The sequence below is a fragment of the Malania oleifera genome, chromosome 3 (genome assembly GCF_029873635.1).
Source record: "Malania oleifera isolate guangnan ecotype guangnan chromosome 3, ASM2987363v1, whole genome shotgun sequence".
Classification (NCBI taxonomy): Eukaryota; Viridiplantae; Streptophyta; class Magnoliopsida; order Santalales; family Ximeniaceae; genus Malania; species Malania oleifera.
In genome coordinates this window covers 126,798,664-126,817,384 of record NC_080419.1, presented here as the reverse complement: position 1 = coordinate 126,817,384, position 18,721 = coordinate 126,798,664, and the positions used below count along the sequence as shown (strand labels likewise).

The following is an 18,721-nucleotide window of genomic DNA, read 5'->3' as shown; positions in this document are numbered from 1 at the left end:
CATTCCATTCGCAACTTAGATTGAATAAAAAATGTTTGATAATTTAGAGTAAATTAACCAAGTTAGAGAGAATTTTTTTTCTAAAAAAAATGTATGAATAACATACAAAAACAAAATGTGCAATTTTATTATTATAATAATAAAATATAAAGGCTATGCAAATCATTGATAGATAAAGAGACTCTAATCCGGGAATAAACCATAGCCACATCTTAAGCATAAATATACTCAACATTTTAGTTAACATCTTATTTTATATTATAAAGTATAATATTTGTGTTATTCAAGTTAGAAAACATTAGTAAAATTTAGTAACTAATCAATCAAATTATATATTTTAGTCAAATCAATTTAAGTTAGTTCAATTGACACAAATCATTCCAGTAAAATAAAACAATGCTTAGTTATGCTAAACTATCATATAGAAATCAAATTATCCTTGACAGAACAATATTATTGATTGAAAAATCATTCCAATGGCAAATGAAATAGTGTGCATAAGTGTTTTGATAAACTTTCCTATTAAAAACAAAACGTGCGAGTTTTGGTTAAAAATTACTAATAGGCAGCATATTATGTTGTTGAACCTTTTTATGAACTATCATATGTAATAACATGGTCCATAGCACTTCAAAATTATGCTCATATACATGGTTTTGAATTTAATCATGGAATTTTTCACCACTCTATAAAATTTAAATTATTAAAATGGAGTTGGTGGCAGACTTATTATAAATATAGGGTTATGCTTACCTTGAAGATGCAAACAGACCCTAAATCCCATTACCATCGTAACAGCAAAGCGAAACAAAATGCACTTGGAGCAAAGCAAAATGTGCTTGCCTCCATCAACTACAAGAACTCATTCTAGTATGGCTAACCACTGCTCTCTTAACACGAGATTAATGTACATTTTGCTCCTAATCATGACCACAAGTCATTATCGTGTTGCATCATTATCGGTTGCTTGATTGCCACCATTCAACACCTTCCCTTTCAACAACCTCCACTGCAACCCCTACCTTCTTCAACAAACATCCCAAGCCTTTGACCTCTTTTTCTACATTTTCTTCAATTAGTGGTCCTCTTGGAAATGTTGTTCTTAATGGGTTTGAATGGAAATTTTCATATATTCAATGGTTTTTTCCGCAAATGGGAATATTTAAAGATTTAAATGGTGGTCTAGTTCAAATGTATGGCATCAAGTTTCCCACGAGCATCAATTGCAAAAAGGAATTACTCAAAGTCCACAAGAAATCATCCTTGATTTGCTCTACCTAAAATGTGATAAGAGTCACGCACATGTGGCAATAAGACTACACTAAGTCATGTCTAGTCATACTCATTTTCATCTATGAAAACATTCTAATGTCCACCTAGTGGCCAAGTCTCACGACTTGGAGACCCTTGTCCGTACTCAGGTTGACATTAAGGAACCATGATTCAAATGATTAAGGAGTTAAACTCACTCTCCACTGACACTAGGGGTCACTTTCATCCCCACAACACAATCCTTGTATCAAAATATCTATTACGTACCACCCACTAGTCCGAGTAAAGGGAAGTGACACTATACATTACTTGAGCAAAGACATATGAAGGTTTACCATCTCTCAATAATCCAATCGGGTCTCAAAGGACACCGCCAATAACATAGACAAGGACCAACAAAAGTGAACATCGTAGCCCCTGGGCTAAAAGTGCCACGCGACTTGTCTCTATGAGGGTCTTAATCCTACCCAAAAGACCAAGACACCCCTTGAAGATGTCAAGAGCCCCCCCTCCTCCCCAAAACTCTCTTCAAGGTGTTCACTTAGTACCCAATAAGATATCAAAGGAAGTAGGCGATTCAATTAATGTTCCCCCAAGAGTAATGTCCTTGAGACATTCTTGTTCACACACGAGTAACACTAGGAATCTAATGATCATATGTCTTAAACTTAGGAATGCCATCAACTATCATAAATACTACATGGATGATAGTTAAAACATACTGAGTCCATCCCCATGACATCTCCATAGTCAAATCCAGGTTAATCAAAGTTCACTCCAAAGTTAGAATAATACGCCAAAATCATGTCACAGTCACAAGACTTTTAAGACTAACACATGGGATTTAATAAATTTTGGAGATGGGTTTGCTAATCAAACAAGCTGTTGGGCGGGACCCAAGGGCAGTATGCATGTTAAGGTTATATAAGCAAACAATTAAGCTCCATTTAATTACCAAAATGGACAACGTATGACCAAGTCCTTTACAACAAAACTAAACTCTGAACCAGAAATTAAACTAATCAAATACAAACAATTCAATCAAATTTCGATAGTAGCTAGCCTTATCTTCTATTGGGCTTTGTGGAGTCTAGTTGTGTTTGATCCGGATGATATCCTGCCTATATTGCCTTCATATACAACACAATTTCTCAATTTCTAAGTATGATAAATGGCCAAAGCCCAAGCTGCTTTACCCAAAATTCCATATTCAGATTTGTCAAGACCTGAAAACCAGCTTATATTATCATTCCACCTCACCTCATTATGCTGTAATCCCAACTCATTAAACACTCCCTAAACCAATTGACTGGATATTTGACATTCAAAAAAACAAGTGTTCTCTAGCGTCCACACATCCACTGCATAATTTACATCTCCCATCCGAAAATTTCCCCATAGCAGCCTATTTGTCCAACGTGCATAATCTGTTTTTAATAGCTAAAAAACATATAAAAGAGTGATTTGGAATAATTTTCTTATTCCAAACAAAACCTGTCCATGTTACCAACGGATTCTTCTCTCTAAATACTTCCTAGGCAGAGCATAACTCAAAATTTCCATATCTGAAGGTTTCCAACAAATCACATCATTATGCTCAGCATTAAGAAAACCTGCAGTAGAATTTATCAAGCAGTTTATATTATTTGTTCTTCTTTTCAGATAAACCCATTGCTTGCCATTAACAAAAACCTGCGCAATTTTATATCTCTGGATGTCTGAGTTCCACATTTCTCAATAATGGGACTCTGAAGATGTCAATTATCATACAACACATTAACTAATCCTCCATTTCCAACTTTCTATGCCATATAACTATATAAGTGTAACTTTTAGATCTATATCTAAGAATACTCTTTCATATTTGTGTCTTCTGCTCTCTCCTGTACTTAACAAAAGCTTTTACTTCTAATTTTGTAGATATGAATCCACGCCACCCTCAAATATTGCTTTGAAACACAAATTCGAAAGCTTTTACTTCTAAATTTGTAGATATCAATTTCATTATGGTCGTTGAATTCAATTCAGAAAGCATTTTCACCCTCAAACCCCCCTTCTTCAATTGGTTCGCAGGAACAGGAAGATGAGTTCCAGTTGTTCCCTTTCCATAAGAATGATTTAAGCTTCTTTTCTAAGTCCTTGATTACAACAAAGGGTAAACAAATAAAATAAGACCAGCAAGCATTAATACATTAAAATATAATTTTAATTAACTGCAACCTACCTGTATAGGATAGCAGTTTATATGTCCATTTATGATTTATTAACTCTGCCAATTAGTTTCAATCAACACTTCACAGTCCAACTTAAGCCTCTTCAAATTCAGGGGGAGGTCAAGATACCTCACTGGAAGTTTCCCACTGAAAAGCCAAGAATATGAGCTCTTATATTTGCTTCTTCTACTGATAGACCAGAGCTGAACATTTCTGATTTTTCTGTATTACATTCCAAACCAATAATTAAGTAGAAATTTGATAGTATACTTTTAATACATTTAATAGAATTCATATCACCTTTAGCAAAAATGATCATATCATCTACAAAACACAGATTTGTCAATCTTAACATTGAGGCATGCTTCAAAACCCTAGTGAACACTTCCATAATCATCATAAAAAAAGTAGAGGATATTGGATCTCCTTGGCTTATTGCTTTTGCTTCTTTAAAATAACCCTTGGTTGAACCATTAATTATTAAAGAAAACTAGGAGTAGTAATACACTCCTTTATCCAACCCAGAAATTCCTTTGCTGTCTCAATACATTCCAAGTTCCAACATACTAAAAAGGAAACCTCAGTGTAATAAATCATAGACCTTCATCATATCAAACCTTCAAAGCAATCTTGAAGGTTTTCTATTCAGATGATATTTGTTCAGTGATTTTTGTGCAAGTAATACATTGTCACAAATACTCCCTCCTCAATTGATTTTAGACAAATTCATATCAACAAAGTCACTATACTTTTGAAGTCTGTTAGCCAATATCTTTTATATACCTTTATAAAACCAAGTTGCAGTAAGCAATTGGTCTGGTAATTCTGCTTAAATTTCTTCTAGACCTTTAATTTTTTCACCTTTTGAATTGATCAAAAATTTTATTTGGGATTTAGCATTCCTATTCTTCACCATCGCAGAAAAAAAAAACTATTGTTTCTGCTTTATAATATCCTCTTCAATCTCATTGTAGTCTCATGTTCTTCATTTTCAAACTAGCAGCTGAAAGGCTAGACAATAAACCTGCTTGAAATTGCAACATTTCCCCTAACACCGTTAATTCTGTTGCCAGTCTTACTGAAATGCTCTCTGTAAAAGAATGAGATTTTTCTTGAGAATTTTCAATTTTTGTACCAAAACAAACATAGGAGATCCATTCACCACTATATCCATGATTCAACCACCAAGTCCATAAAACACTCATGTTTCATCCAACTGTTCAAAAACCTAAATGGAGCATTTACTCTGTACATGGACTTCAACTTGCATTTTTTAAAATAGCAGGACTGTGATCTGATAAACTCGGAGAGAGACTCTACCTAAATATTTGGAAAAAATTCACTGATTGTACTAGAAATTAGCACCGTACCCAATTTTCTTGCAATAAATCCAGACTCTCTTTTATTTGACCAAGTAAACAATGGCCCAAATATAGGATAATCATCCAACAACTCAGCATCATACACAAAATTTTGAAACCTCATGCTATTCAGGCAACTAACAGAGAGCATACTGCTACTTTCATCAGTTCTCAATATTGTAGTGAAATCTCCCATCACCGACCAAGGATATTTTTTAATTTGTTTCAAGTATTAAGTAAGAAGCCCCAAAGTTCTTTCCTATCTTTATCAAAATTCAACCCATACAACCTTGTAACTTGCCATATCAAACTTTTAAGTTCTCATAACAAACAAAAAAGTTTAATAAGTTACTGTTGTCTAATCACTTCTATCAACCTTATAACCTCAAGATCGAAACCAATCCATATCCTTGAAATAGACTCATGCTCCCTATAATTTTGAAGAAATATCCAACCTTTTTCCAAAGCTTTTGTCAGTTCATCAAATCTTCTAGCTTTTATTTTAAATTTCAATAGACCAACCATATTCAATTGTTGTAAAGAAACCAATTTCTACTTCTTTTATCTTTAGAGGATTATTACGTCCCTTAATATTCCAGTAAGCAATGGAAAGACTCATTTAAACAAGGCACCCTTTATTTCTTCAGGATCAACCCGTTTTTTGAGAGGTCTACCTTTCTTGCCCTTACTTCCTTCCTTTATGTTCCCAGCTCCCTTATTACTTTCCTCAGCCCTACTTTCATGGTTTTTAGATTCACATTTACTGTTCCTTGATCCATATGTAAATTTTCCATCCTTTATACAACTCCCAATCTGAAGTCCATAACTTTCCCCTTCCTTAATTATTTGATACTCACACTTTATCTGAATCAGATTTATCACTTTTCATTATCCTCTCTTCATTAGGACCCTTCATCTTACCATTCTCTACCACTTCCCCTTCCTTTCAGCACTTCAAAGCCATTAGATACTGTAATAACCTCATTTTGATTTTTATCCCCATTTTGCTTTCAGAAACAATTCCTTTTTCATCATTCTTGCGGATCCATTTACTTACCTTTTGCAGATTTTCTCATTGTGACCAAACATCAGGCATTTGGAACATTTTATAGGCCTTCATAAATATTCAATAACAATTGACATCACATTCGCATCTGGTAACTGCTTACTTATGTCAATTTCCACACAAATGCTAACAAATAATAGATTCCTCACAAATCTTGTCAGAGTGCTTTTCCAACAAGCAATATAGCTCAGCCCAGCAGTTGTCCAATAAATAGACAGTATATTGTAGAACTTCACCCAAATCCTTAAGTTCACATAGGCTCCCCCTTAACACAAGAAAATAAGATAATTATCTATGAACCATAGGCCATTTTCAAGGATCTATGTCATATTGATAACCCTAATACAAGCGACTCCACACATATACTTGAACAACTAATTAAACTAAATAATCCTCCCCATTGGGTCAAAATGACCCATCCAAATAACTACTTCTCATCTTACATCAACAAATGAATCATAATCCCTTCGACCTTATTCCAAAATTTTCCAATGGTACTATTCAAATATGTAAAAGAAAGAGCCATACCTAAAAATTGTCCCAACAAAGCAGTACTCAATTTATTTTTCCTAATGCTAAATATCCCCATGGGTAGATCAACCAAAATCTTTCCATTTGAAATTTTTTGTACACAAATTCCAATTCAGGTTACCAAATATTAGAATCATTGAACAATCTGCTCCAGCTCCCTTCATTTTCACAAGATGCACTGCTCTACTCTGCATTGAGTTTATAATCCTCTTGATGAGTTTTCAATGGTTCATCTCCATTTCAATACTCAATGGCACTTCCTTCTCCTTGAAGCTTTAAGTCCTATAAATAAGATTCATCTTCACCATTTCTGATGATTGTAGACCAACTTGAACTGAAAATCAACAGAATCAAACCTGCTGAATCAGATGCATCTTTTCTAACAATTCGTATGAAACATCTTAAAATCAAACCCGTTCAAAGCATCTTCACTTTAAACCTGCTGTTAAAACGTCTTCAAATTCAAACCATGAGCAGGCCGTGTAGCCCTAGTAAATGAACTTTACACTGCTGGTTACACATCTTTTTCTTTCAAAAGTACCATCATCAAATAGACTTTTCTACGCAAGGAAGAGGCGTAGAAAATTTTAAGGGGAAAAGAAAAAATTATGCACCCATGCTCACATTTATCTATTTAAGTATAAATGGGCCCTGTTTTATTTCTACATCAAAAGGCCCCCTACATAACCATCCAAAAAAAAAAAAATAGTAAACAAAAGAGAGAGAAAACCAAACCCATAATTGTTCTTCAGACATTCTCATCTGGATATAAAAAAGATTTAAGCATAGCTACTAAAAATGAAAATTATATATATATAAAAAAAAAAAAAGGCTGTTATGTATGGACCCTAACAAGAACTACAATGGATTGATAGCCCCTTGTTAAAACCCTGCCATCAATACTTAAAAGAAATGAAAATGACACTGGCCACCCCAATCAACTCTACAGCAATCTAGCTCCAGATGCTTCCCAAAAACACATTCCTTTTATCTGTAGTAATAACTTGGTAAGTAGTTATATTTATTATGCAATATTGACAGCAACTGGCTTCCCCCGGCCCACTGCAAACCCCCTTGTGCCATCTGGCATGCGGGGACCAGGAGGCTGCTTCACTACACTTGGTTGCTCATTATTGGGCAAGTTATTTGGAGGCGGAGTTCCTATGGATCCCGCACGGTTATTGTGATGATGGTATTGACCCCGTCCACGTCCCTTGCCCCGGCCACGACCCCGACCCTTTCGAGGACCACCCTCCCTGTCATTAACATGCTCCTCCCCCTGTTCAATACAAGTTACATTAATCTCAAATATTCACATGTCAAAATTCAATTGATAGCACAGTTAACAAGTATAATTTGGAATAGAGCACATCAAAATTCGATTGATAGCACACAAAATAGTAGAACTTATTTCCTAGAAGCCAGCCTCTCCCAACCCAAATAATACAAGCAGCCACGCCCAAAGTCATTAAGGGTTCAATTGGAAGCACTTATAGAAAAGTACTTTTCTTCACCAAAGTCTTGAGTGACACTTTCACCACCAATTTTCTTCCAATTTTAAGAAATTCAGCTAGGTCCACTTATCAAAATAAATCACCTATTTACAAGCTGAGGGACTTACAAAATCTCATTATCATCTCTGTTTTTAAAATACCACAAGACAAAATCTGTAAGAACTTACTGCATGATCCTGATGGTAGAGTTCAGATTGTTGGGAAGGATCATCGGGCTGCTTCTCATTTAACTGCTGCTCAGATGTAGAAACATCATCTTCCTCACCATTCCCGTCAGCTTCATGCCCTTTTTTCCCTCGTACTTGTGCAGGCTTTGCCTGTGGGTATAAGAACACAAACATAAACAGGTGGATTAATCAACCTACATTAGAAAAGAAAAAAAAAATTAGAAATGAGTCGAACTGTTGAAAGTTTGACCAGAAGAGACAAGATTATCAGAAGGTGAAGAACTCAAAACTTTGTTACTTGTTTGCAATATCAGGTCTACAATGCATTTCTATTCTTGTTACCACTTAATAGCAGGAAGAAGGATCATTCTTGTATCTGAAGTTGTCGAATTTGGGAACTTGTTTTCCAGAGTGTCTGGTTTGACAGCAATCAAAACATTTAAATTATTTTATAAGGACGTACCGTGCGTCTATGCAGCAGGCGTACTCTGAGGCTGCTCCTCCAGCTCCCCTCACCATTCAGTTCCGCAACCTGCAAAGTTAAATGCATATTTTATTTGTTTCAAAGGACATGGCAAAAGAACACCTTTAAGTTCTGGAAAATATCAAACTTACAGCTTTCTCTGCCAGCTCAACAGTCTCGTATTCCACAAATGCATGCAACTACAAAGAAGAGTTTGGATTTTAAGGACTTGTAAGAGTACTCCCACTAAAATCAGTGTGAAACCACATAACATAGTTGTCAAATCAAGATTCAAAGCATGAATCGAAATTCCAATTCTACTAATTGTGAATTGAGAATCAAATTGTAAGATTTGGTACAAGTTTCCAAAAAACCAATTCTAAATGACTTGCATGTATTGATATATAAACGACAAGCAAAATAGTACAATACATTTACATTTTGATAATAAAAAATCACATTTCATGTGTATGCATTCCTGAACAAATAAGAAGTAAGGAAATGAGTCCAGAAATATTAATTTCAAAAATGAACATTATTCTGTTTAAGAGAAGGAATCAAGAAAAAATTAAAATAAAAAAAAACTGAACTTAGTGTTTATCAACAATTTAAAAAAACATTTCATGCATATTCTTTCTTGAATTAAAAATAAATATAAATAAATAACTTTAAAAATGATAATAATTTAACAATATACTAAAAATAAAAAAAAAAAAACAACTTTTGAATCTTAACAACATAACAAATTGTAACACCTTTAACCGATGTGTGTTCTACCCCTTCTTCTCAATGGTAGAGCACTACACTCCAAGAGTGAAAAATGGTTTTGTAAAAGCAACATAAGACCTAAAGTTCTATTTCTCCTCTTTTTTAGCACAAAATTCTGACGTGGGCAAATTGAAGCTAATCATGTAAAAAAAGCAATTTAAAAAAAAGGGGTTTTACACAAGTCGGGCTTATCAAAGATGTGATAGGTCTAGATTTGTGTGAATCAATAGATTCAAAATTGATTTGCTAGATTCACGAGGTGAATCAATAGATTTGGCAGTGATTCAGTTGATTTTAGATTCGCTAGTAAGATTCAAATCGATTCTGTGTGGAATTGATATGAACTGTATGAATCGAATCATGAATCATAAGAATCAGATCAGTTCGCTAAATTTGTGAGGTGAATTGATAGGTTTGGCAGAGATTCAGTTGATTTTAGATTCGCTAGTAAGATTCGAATTGATTTTGTGTATTGATATGAATTGTATGAATCGAATCATGAATCATAAGATTCAGATCAATTCACTAAATTTGCAAGGTGAATTGATAGATTTGGCAGTGAGTCAGTTGATTTTAGATTCTCTAGTAAGATTTGAATCGATTTTGTTTGGAATTGATACGAATCGTATGAATCAAATCATTAATCATAAGATTCTAACAACTACATCACATAATGGTTGGGATCAGAGCTGTAATTGGATGAAGTAGAGGCCTTCCAAGCACATGTCACATAATAGTTGGGATCAGAGCTGTAATTGGATGAAGTAGAGGCCTTCCAAGCACAAAAACATCAGCATAATTGAACAACTGACAAGCAAAAAAACTATGCATTCATGCTTCCAAACAGTAAAACATCAGGCGATCTATTGCTTGGATCACATCTCCCAGCAAGTAATCATTAACCCAACATCTGAAGCAGAACTTCTAATGAACTCATAATGTCGCAACAGGAGGTACCTATATTACTCTCCCTCAAGAACAACAGTCTATCAAACCCTTAAGTGAAATCATTATAAAATTTAAAAATAAATAAATAAATTAGAACCAAAAAACTTAAGCGCTTAATCCATAAAGCCCTAAAAATCCCTGATATAATCAAAATCATACTCAAATCTAGCCATTTTGGAAATGCAAAACAATGCACCATTCATACAATACCACTTGAAAAATTACGGTAAAATTGAAGTCTCAGCATACAAGTCAAATAAGAACTTTTTAGCAGTGTTACCTTGTTACTAAAGAGTAAGTTGTCTGCTTTTGCTGATCTAGATGCTGAAGAACCCCCACCATTGGAAGTTTGAGGCTGGCAGGTACGAATTGTCTTCACACTAGCAACAAAGAATTCATGTTCAAGAATTATTTGCATACTATGATGCATAGAAATTTATACATGCTATGGAAATTTTCTAGCTGGAATAATCATGGTACCTCCCAACAGCAGAGAAAAGCTTCATAAGATTTTGGTGGCAATGGTCCTCAGGTAAGTTTTCAGCAACAACTATGCGTGACTGCATGTAATGTAATGATTTGAATAAAAACAAGGGCAAAAGTAAATTAGGAAAAGTTATGAAAAATCATTATTAATCAACAAAAAGATTTAACATAGAATCATAGGAAAGCATAACTAGAAGAAGTAAAAAGAAATAAGTTTTCACATATTTCTTACTGATTTACCGAAGTAGAGGAATGTAATAGGGGTATAGTGCAGATTAATTGTTGCAAATCTTCAGTAGGATAAATTCTCACAAATACTAAGGTTATTTTTTTGTTCATGGAATAGATATTCCTTGAAATGAGATGGAAAACAATGAGAAATTAGGAAATAGAGGTAATAGCTATACCTTGTATGTTCCTTATTATTTAATCCAATAAGCAATAAGAAAGAAATAGACATTCCCATGGTGAAATTTAATTGTTGCAAATCTTCAGTAAGATAAATTCTCGCAAATACTAAGGTTATTCTTTTGTTCATGGAATAGGTATACCTTGAAATAAGATGGAAAACAATGAGAAATTAGGTAATAGAGGCAATAGCCATTCCTTGTATGTTCCTTATTATTTAATCCAATAAGTAATAAGAAAGGAATAGACATTCCTGCGGTGAAATTTGGGAAGAGTTTTTCCTTGTCTATTTCTTATTATGGATTCACAAATAGTCCCGTCTTGTTATTAGATTTATAGTAATAATTTATTTTTTATTTTTTTGTATAATTAATCGTAGCTAACCTATTATAACTAATTGATTCCTACAAATAGGCATCTTACAAACCAAACATAACCTAAACAACTAACAATAGAACAAAAAAAACCTACTTGCAACTCTTCCATGTCTGACTCAGTCAGTGGATGCTGCCGTCTGACTTTCTTCCCATCCTCACTAACTATCTGAAAACATAATGCAACAGAAAGTTCAGCAACATTGCATAAAAGTATTTTGTGCACAGAGCAAGATGTCATTATTGAGGATATAAAAAACATATGAAGAAAGCATACAAAAGCACTCACAAGCTTTGCAGAGTTCCGCAAAACAGCAGCAAGCTGAGAATGATTACTTGTCAGAGCTTTTATCTTCTTGAAAGATGCGACAACAGATATTGGCACTATTTAGCAATAGACAAAAAAAGACTTGTTAGAACAATTATAGAACACTTCATCCAAAGACCAAATCAATCAACAATAACAACAAAAAAAAAAACCACAGGATTAATCAATTAGGACCAATGATTTCAGAGTTATGTCGAAGCATAACTCCTCCGAAAATTTGACAAAGATCAATTAATTGAAGTACAATTTCATTTTAAATAATGCACCAAAATCTTGTCTTTATACTATTAATTTCTTGCCATAATAAACACACACACACACACACACCCCTTTTATGCTTTATTATGTTATTTTTTGGATAATGAATGATTCATCACATAAACATTAATACATGATTTTATTTTCACAATATTTGACAATATGACTATAGCTTTTCTTCTAAAAATTAGAGAATGATGATGGGACAAATTTGCATGCAAAAATAGAAGCTGAAATAAATAAAGGAACCTACAAGACAAATAATTTTATACATGGGTCACAATCAACAAGGCATCTGAGTAGCAAATCGTACCATATCCTTCAGGATCTTTATTAATGAACCTCATTAGATGATCTGTAGTAGCTAGGTTCAAATCACTGAAATAATACTCCACCTACAAGTTGTCATTTTTAAAAGAATTAACTAAAAACTAGATGAAGATATAAAGAAAGGTTTAAAGAGCAAGAGGACATGCTTCAATATAAAACTGAAGCCAGGAGCATGTCCCAACTTAAGAAATCCAAAAATCGCCAACAAAGCAAACATTGACATTATCAGGCATGCTTTATGTGACAAATTTTAAAATGGATATAAAATATTCATGCAACACCATAATTTGATAAACCGCATAATTCTAATTATTATGCACAGCAGCAGTGAATATATGTACACATTTGGGTAGGAAGTCCAAAGCCTGTGCCCCTCCTCTAAAGCCCCTTTCTAAATCAGCAGCAACAGCAGCTGCCACCAGCACAAAAATGGAGTCGCTACGAAAGCATAACCAACATATCTTAAAAATTAATGACTGCAACCTAAAAAGGGGAAACAAAAAGAGCCGACTAGAGCAAAGATTGTAGTTTCACCAAGAAATTTCCAACCACAATAAGCTTAGGGCACCCTATCAGACAGAATCCAGAACCCCATCAGATTCTCCTGAAATAAATTCACATATTCATAAACAATCAATCTTGAATGATAATTGAGGGATAAATATAATTGACTAAGATTAGTCAGGCCTCATAAAGGTTACTGCAAATGATTTTATTCCAAATGTTGGAATAATTCCAGCTTAATCCTTTCGGTACAGATAACCCAAATGCAGCAAGAAAATCAGGTGCAAGATGGACCTCAATGAATCAAGGAACATCTAATATAACCAAAAAAAATCTTCAAAACAGTGATCTATCTGCCGCTAGTCTCATAAAAAGGTCCATAATTTGAGTAGCAGTTGTTGGAAAAAAAATAAAGAAAATAAAAATAATAACAATTTAAGCAAATTGAAAGGCTGGAGTGCCAATGATGGTACTTTGTAGTGAAGTAGAAGTTGTGACAGTGGTCGTATGTTGGCATTTGTGTTTAAGAGATGCTACGTCAATGGCAGTCATAGCCATAGTGCTATCAATCTATCACTGGCATTTTTTCATCAGAGCACAAAAACAATAGAAGAGAGTAAAATGTAATGGCACTTGGAGGCAGGCAAGTGATAAGAGGAAATGGGAAGGGTAAAGGAAGCTTTGGCATGGAAAGCCACCAGAATCAGAGATCAACCCTATGACTACCCACTTGAACACAGAACCCGTACTATGGAACCATATTTATTTTCTGTAGGGGGGCTGGAAAGGCAGAGCACCCTGCAGAGAACCTACAGGTTTTTCAGAGCTACAAATTCACATAACCTCTCTCCTCTTTGCATTCAGCCCCAGATAAAACTCAATTTCAAGGAGATAGATCTCCTTGTATTGCCTTGAGCAACTCATTATCTCCCAAAAATCAAATTTCAACATTTAGATCTGAAATTACTAAAAAAAGTTTTCTGCATTACTCAAAAATTTTCAAAGCCTACTATGACTCCTAATATCCCTCAAACCAACACTGCAAGAATAGAAATTTAATAAATAGTAATACTTACAAGAATGTATGGGTGCATGTGTATAGATGGAAAAATGATGGCAGATTTGTTATGCATATACAATGTGACATGCGTTAATAGCAAAAGAAAAAACAAATGCATCATAAAAATGAAGAAAATAAGCACTGGTAGAGGTGCTAAGACAATTAGGATCCAAGATGAAAATGGGTCAAGCAAACAAAAGCAGACTCGTGCAGCTGTTTTCAAATAAATGGGAACGAAAACTTAGTTGAAGTTGTTGCAGATAAGAGAAATCAAGCTAATTCTAATTAAAAGGACTGGCCATTGGGACACACATAGACGGGTCCCAAATTTCCTATTTTTCAGTTTCCAGAATATAACCATAATGTTATTTTTACTATCATACCCCCTTTTGCTTAGTGGAAAAGTTTATTAGTTTTAGGGGTATTTTAGGAACTTGAATAATGAGACCAAATTAACCATCAAAAAGGAATCCCATTAATTTTAGTATATGAGCACTAAAGAAGTGAAAGGGTGAAATGTAAAGGCACTTGGAGGCGAGTCTGTGATGAACAGAAATGGGTATGGGTAAAGGAAGCTTGCCCATCAAGGCAAGGTCCCCAGAACCAGAGATCAACATTGTGACTACCCACTTTCGCACAAAACCCGTACTATGGCACCATCTTTGTTTCCTTTTGGGGCTGAAAGACAGGGCACCCTGCAGAAAACCTACAGGTTTTTCAGAGATACACAAAAATCTCCCCCCACTTTACATCCAGCCCCCCATCAAAATCATAGCATTCTCATCTTTCAAGAGGGAACATCAAAATCTCTTTATTAGGTCTGAAATTTCTAAAAAAATGGCATCTATTTGCATTTCTCATATTCATCTAAACCCATTATCAAGCAGTCAACCAAAATCTGCTTAATTATTGCATTATCCCACCCCCAAAAACCAAACAACATCAGAAGCAGAAATTAATAACAAGTGATATTTACAAAAATGTGTTTGTGCATGTAGATACAGAATCAATTGAGAGATTTGTTATCCATTACATGCAATCCATTAATATTAAAATAAGTAGAATGCATTACAAAACTAGTACAAAACGAGAATCAATAAAACTTGATTCGAGAACAGGGATAGGCATACGCTTAAATAGCTCTAAATGACTAAAAGAATCCAAGCAGCTGTTCTCAAATATTTGGTATTAAAAGGTGTAGTTGAGTTTGATGCATAAAAGAAAAATAAAATTAAAAAAATAGTAATAAATTAGGCTAATGCTAACTATAAGAACTAGAATGAACATGATTTAGTAGTTGGTAGTAAGGTGAAACTTGTTATAGTCGTGACCGTGGTTCTATTGGTAGTGTTGTTCAATAAATGCTATGCCAGTGAGGGCAATAGTAATAGTGCACTTGTTATAGTCGTGTGACCGTGGTTGTCTATTGGTAGTGTTGTTCAATAAATGCTATGCCAGTGAGTGCAACAGTCATAGTGCTATTGTTCATGTTTTTTATGAGAACAAAAGAAATGAGAAAGCAAAATATAATGGCACTTAGAGGCCGGAAGAGATGAGAGCAAATGGGTGGGGTCAAGGAAGAATGCCCTGCGAAGCACGTCTGCAAGAACCAGATCTCAACCCTATGACCACCTACTTTTGCCCAAAACCCGTATTATGGCACCATATTTGTTTTCTATATGGGGCTGGAAAGGCAAGGCACCTTGCAGAAAACCTACAAGTTTTTCAAAGCTAAAATTTCACAGCTCTTCCCCCTCTTTGCATCCAGGCCCTCATCAAACTCAAACCATTCCCCCCTATCATCAACAAACATGATTAGAGAAAGGAAAGCTAAAATCCTAAATAGTCATAGTACACACTACTACTTAGTCCAGGATCCTGGAGTCCTAACAGAGGTGTACCCTCCAATGTCCAAACTCCAGCTAATCTGAACAAAGGAATGCATCTGTGGTGTTAAGGTGATAAACGTTGTAAAGTAGTAACAGAAAGTGCCAAAAATGGACACTGCAATAACAGCAATAATTAGGACGATAGAAGACACTGGAAAGAACACCAATGGCAACCAGGAGAGGGAGGAGTAGGGTTTGGTACTAATGTTAATTGAGTTTAATTCAACTTCTTCTCTAGAGTTTTATTTGAGCTAAAACAAATACTGATAAAATCATAAAAAATCAACTAAAAGAGGTGTACTGATTGATTTTACCAATAAGTTCTAACATTTATACCAATTAACTTTATAAAGAACTATAAATTCTCCCCAGCATATGGTATTGGCGTTACAGATTAGTGAGCTTACAAGAAAGGCCCTTTTATTTTCTATATAGTACCCAAGGATAGATATATAACTGTATGTGGTAGAACCAAGAAAACAAAAGAAAAAACAAAAGCCTAAAGTCTACTCATATGTAACAAATCACAGTGAAATCATTTTTTTTATTAAGAAGCACTTTGATGAGCGTGTAGAATATGCATGTGTTAATATATGAACATTTTAACAATTAGACAAGTAGAGGGAACTTCTCATTTTTGCACAAATCCATGCAGAAGTAAATTTCTATGATACTGCATATATGAGAATTTATGACCAAACAAAGACATCGTATTCAAAACAATAACTATCTGCAAGAAGTGCTGGAATATTGAGGCTGTGTACTCCTTCAGCAAGGAAATACAATGAAAAGTCAACAAACTCATCAAGTGATGTAGTTGGATTTCAGTGCAACAAATATGCTCGAAATCATAATTGTATAAAATAGAAGCTTGTAAATGACTCATCATATTTGTTGAATTGCACTTGTGACAGATGAGGAAGACAATGATAAGACCATGTAAGTATTAACGACTTTCAACAAATGTATGATGTAATCCAATGATTCTCCGTAACACTAAAGGAATAAAAATAGTAGTAATAGCAGCAGCAGAAGCAGCAGCAGCAGGAGTAGCAGTAGTAGTAGTAGTAGTAGTAATAATAATAATAATTAACACTTTAACATGAAATCATGGGATTTGCTGTTGAATTCCAATTCCGAAGGATGAGGCACTCATCAATAATGAATATCTCGAAGTATAAATAATTGAAACAATACCAAAAGAACAAAAGCACTGTTAGCGAGAAAGCAAACAAACGAGCAAACATGCAGCTGCATCGGTTCAATCCAAACAACAGGTTTAAACAGCAAGGAAGGGAGCAAGGAGTAATGACTGTGATCTGGTAGAATAGGAACATGCCTGATTCAAGATCTTATGAGTAGCTTCTTCGGATAAACCATTTCTGGGTGCAGTGGAATGATCGGGATCAGAAGGCGATGGTTGAGATTGAGATTGAGACTGAACAACAGCCTCGTGCTCAGCAAAACCGCCGTAATACTGAGGGCGGTGATGATGAGGATGATGATGGTGGGAATGATACTGAACATGTGGGTGATGATGATGGTGAGGAACGGGGACGGGAGGCTGAATCGGGACTTGAAAAGGAGAACTCGGAGGGGGAAAGACGTGAACGATGCCGGGGGGAGGAGCGGGAGGAATAACGAGGCGTGGCTGCTGCAGATCAGACCGAGTTGGAGCGCGGGGGACGAACTCGGGTGCCTGAGCGTTTAGGCGACTGAAAGATGAGTTGCGAGAGAGCAGGGATGGATCGGAAGAGGAAGACGAGGAGGAGGACTGGTCAGCGTCAGTGCGATCGGCAGTGAGGGGAGGCGAATCAAGAGGATGAGGAGATAGAGGAGAGTCTTCTTCGGCCATTGTGGACTGTAGAGGCGAGGGGTTTTCACGATGGATCTAGGGTTTTGGTTAGGGAAGAAAGCCCCTGAGGGCGAAGACAATGGAGAGGATTTCTCGGGTTCGAGAGGACTTGGGGCAAGGGTATTTATAGTTGGGAGGGAGGAGTGGGACCCAACAACCCACTACGTACGGTGCAATTAAAAAAAATGAGCAGTTTGTTTGGACTTAAAAGAGTAAGTGACTAAAGGCCGAAGTGATAACTAATTTTGGGAATAAAATGTTTTCCATTTTTAAAAATAAGACCACATATTTAAATTTTGAATTTTTAGCCTTCAAAAATTGTTACAAGCTCACATAAATTAGCAAGTTTGGACATAGAATAATAATTTTTTTAATATAAATTTTGAGACAAATAAAGTTGTAAAAATTCAAGATATATTAATGTAAGTAGCATTTTTTTTAAAATGTGCCAAGAAATGGTGAATTTAATTTTTGACGTCTTCATCTTTTTTTTTTTGTTTAAATGTTAATTTTGTCTTCAATAATTTGTGTTATTATCTTTTTCTTAAAAAACATGTCATCATCGGCACATTAAAGTATATCATTTATTAAAACAAATAATTGTCTTTTGAAATTTATTCATTTTGTTATTAACGGAATATCAGTTGTCATACTGATGCTTTCCTCATCACTCATCATTGACATGATTGTCAATCATCCAAACTAATGTGTTATGATGTCTTATTAGGTCGATTTGAATGACGACAATTGGTATGTTTGACATATGCCCTTGATAACATAGCAATTCAATAAATTAATTTTATCCCTTGTCAAAAGAGTGACAAGATTAACATAAATTGACTCTCAAAATTTAAACCAAAAAAATGTCCTAGTAAATTAATAAACCATGGTGTTAGGGGGTGACAATGTAATGTGGGTTAAATGGG

At 34.8% G+C, this 18,721-nt stretch overlaps 1 protein-coding gene across 2 annotated transcripts; it reads right to left on the bottom strand.

The window, feature by feature from the left end:
• Positions 1-7,229: 7,229 nt before the first annotated feature.
• On the bottom strand, positions 7,230-17,894 carry LOC131150397 (la-related protein 6B). 2 transcript variants are annotated; one of them, XM_058101099.1, is made up of 10 exons: positions 17,280-17,894; positions 12,471-12,552; positions 11,861-11,955; positions 11,669-11,740; positions 10,784-10,863; positions 10,584-10,683; positions 8,740-8,787; positions 8,588-8,656; positions 8,125-8,274; positions 7,230-7,722 (listed from the first exon to the last, which is right to left on the bottom strand). In XM_058101099.1, the coding sequence occupies exons 1-10, from the start codon at positions 17,793-17,795 to the stop codon at positions 7,468-7,470; spliced, it is 1,467 nt and encodes a 488-aa protein (XP_057957082.1). In that variant the 5' UTR covers positions 17,796-17,894; the 3' UTR covers positions 7,230-7,467. The 2 variants fall into 2 exon arrangements, with proteins under 2 accessions (XP_057957082.1, XP_057957083.1); XM_058101100.1 differs by lacking the exon at positions 17,280-17,894 and adding an exon at positions 13,022-13,086 and having other exon boundaries at positions 12,471-12,899.
• Between the last annotated feature and the right edge of the window lie 827 nt (positions 17,895-18,721).

Coding starts and splice junctions, on each gene's coding strand:
- LOC131150397 (XM_058101099.1), bottom strand. CDS start 17,795: ATGGCCGAAGAAGACTCTCCTCTATCTCCTCATCCTCTTGATTCGCCT. Junction 11,956..12,470: donor TAAAGATCCTGAAGGATATG/GTACGATTTGCT, acceptor ATTGCTAAATAG/TGCCAATATCTGTTGTCGCA. Junction 10,864..11,668: donor CAGACATGGAAGAGTTGCAA/GTAGGTTTTTTT, acceptor CATTACATGCAG/TCACGCATAGTTGTTGCTGA.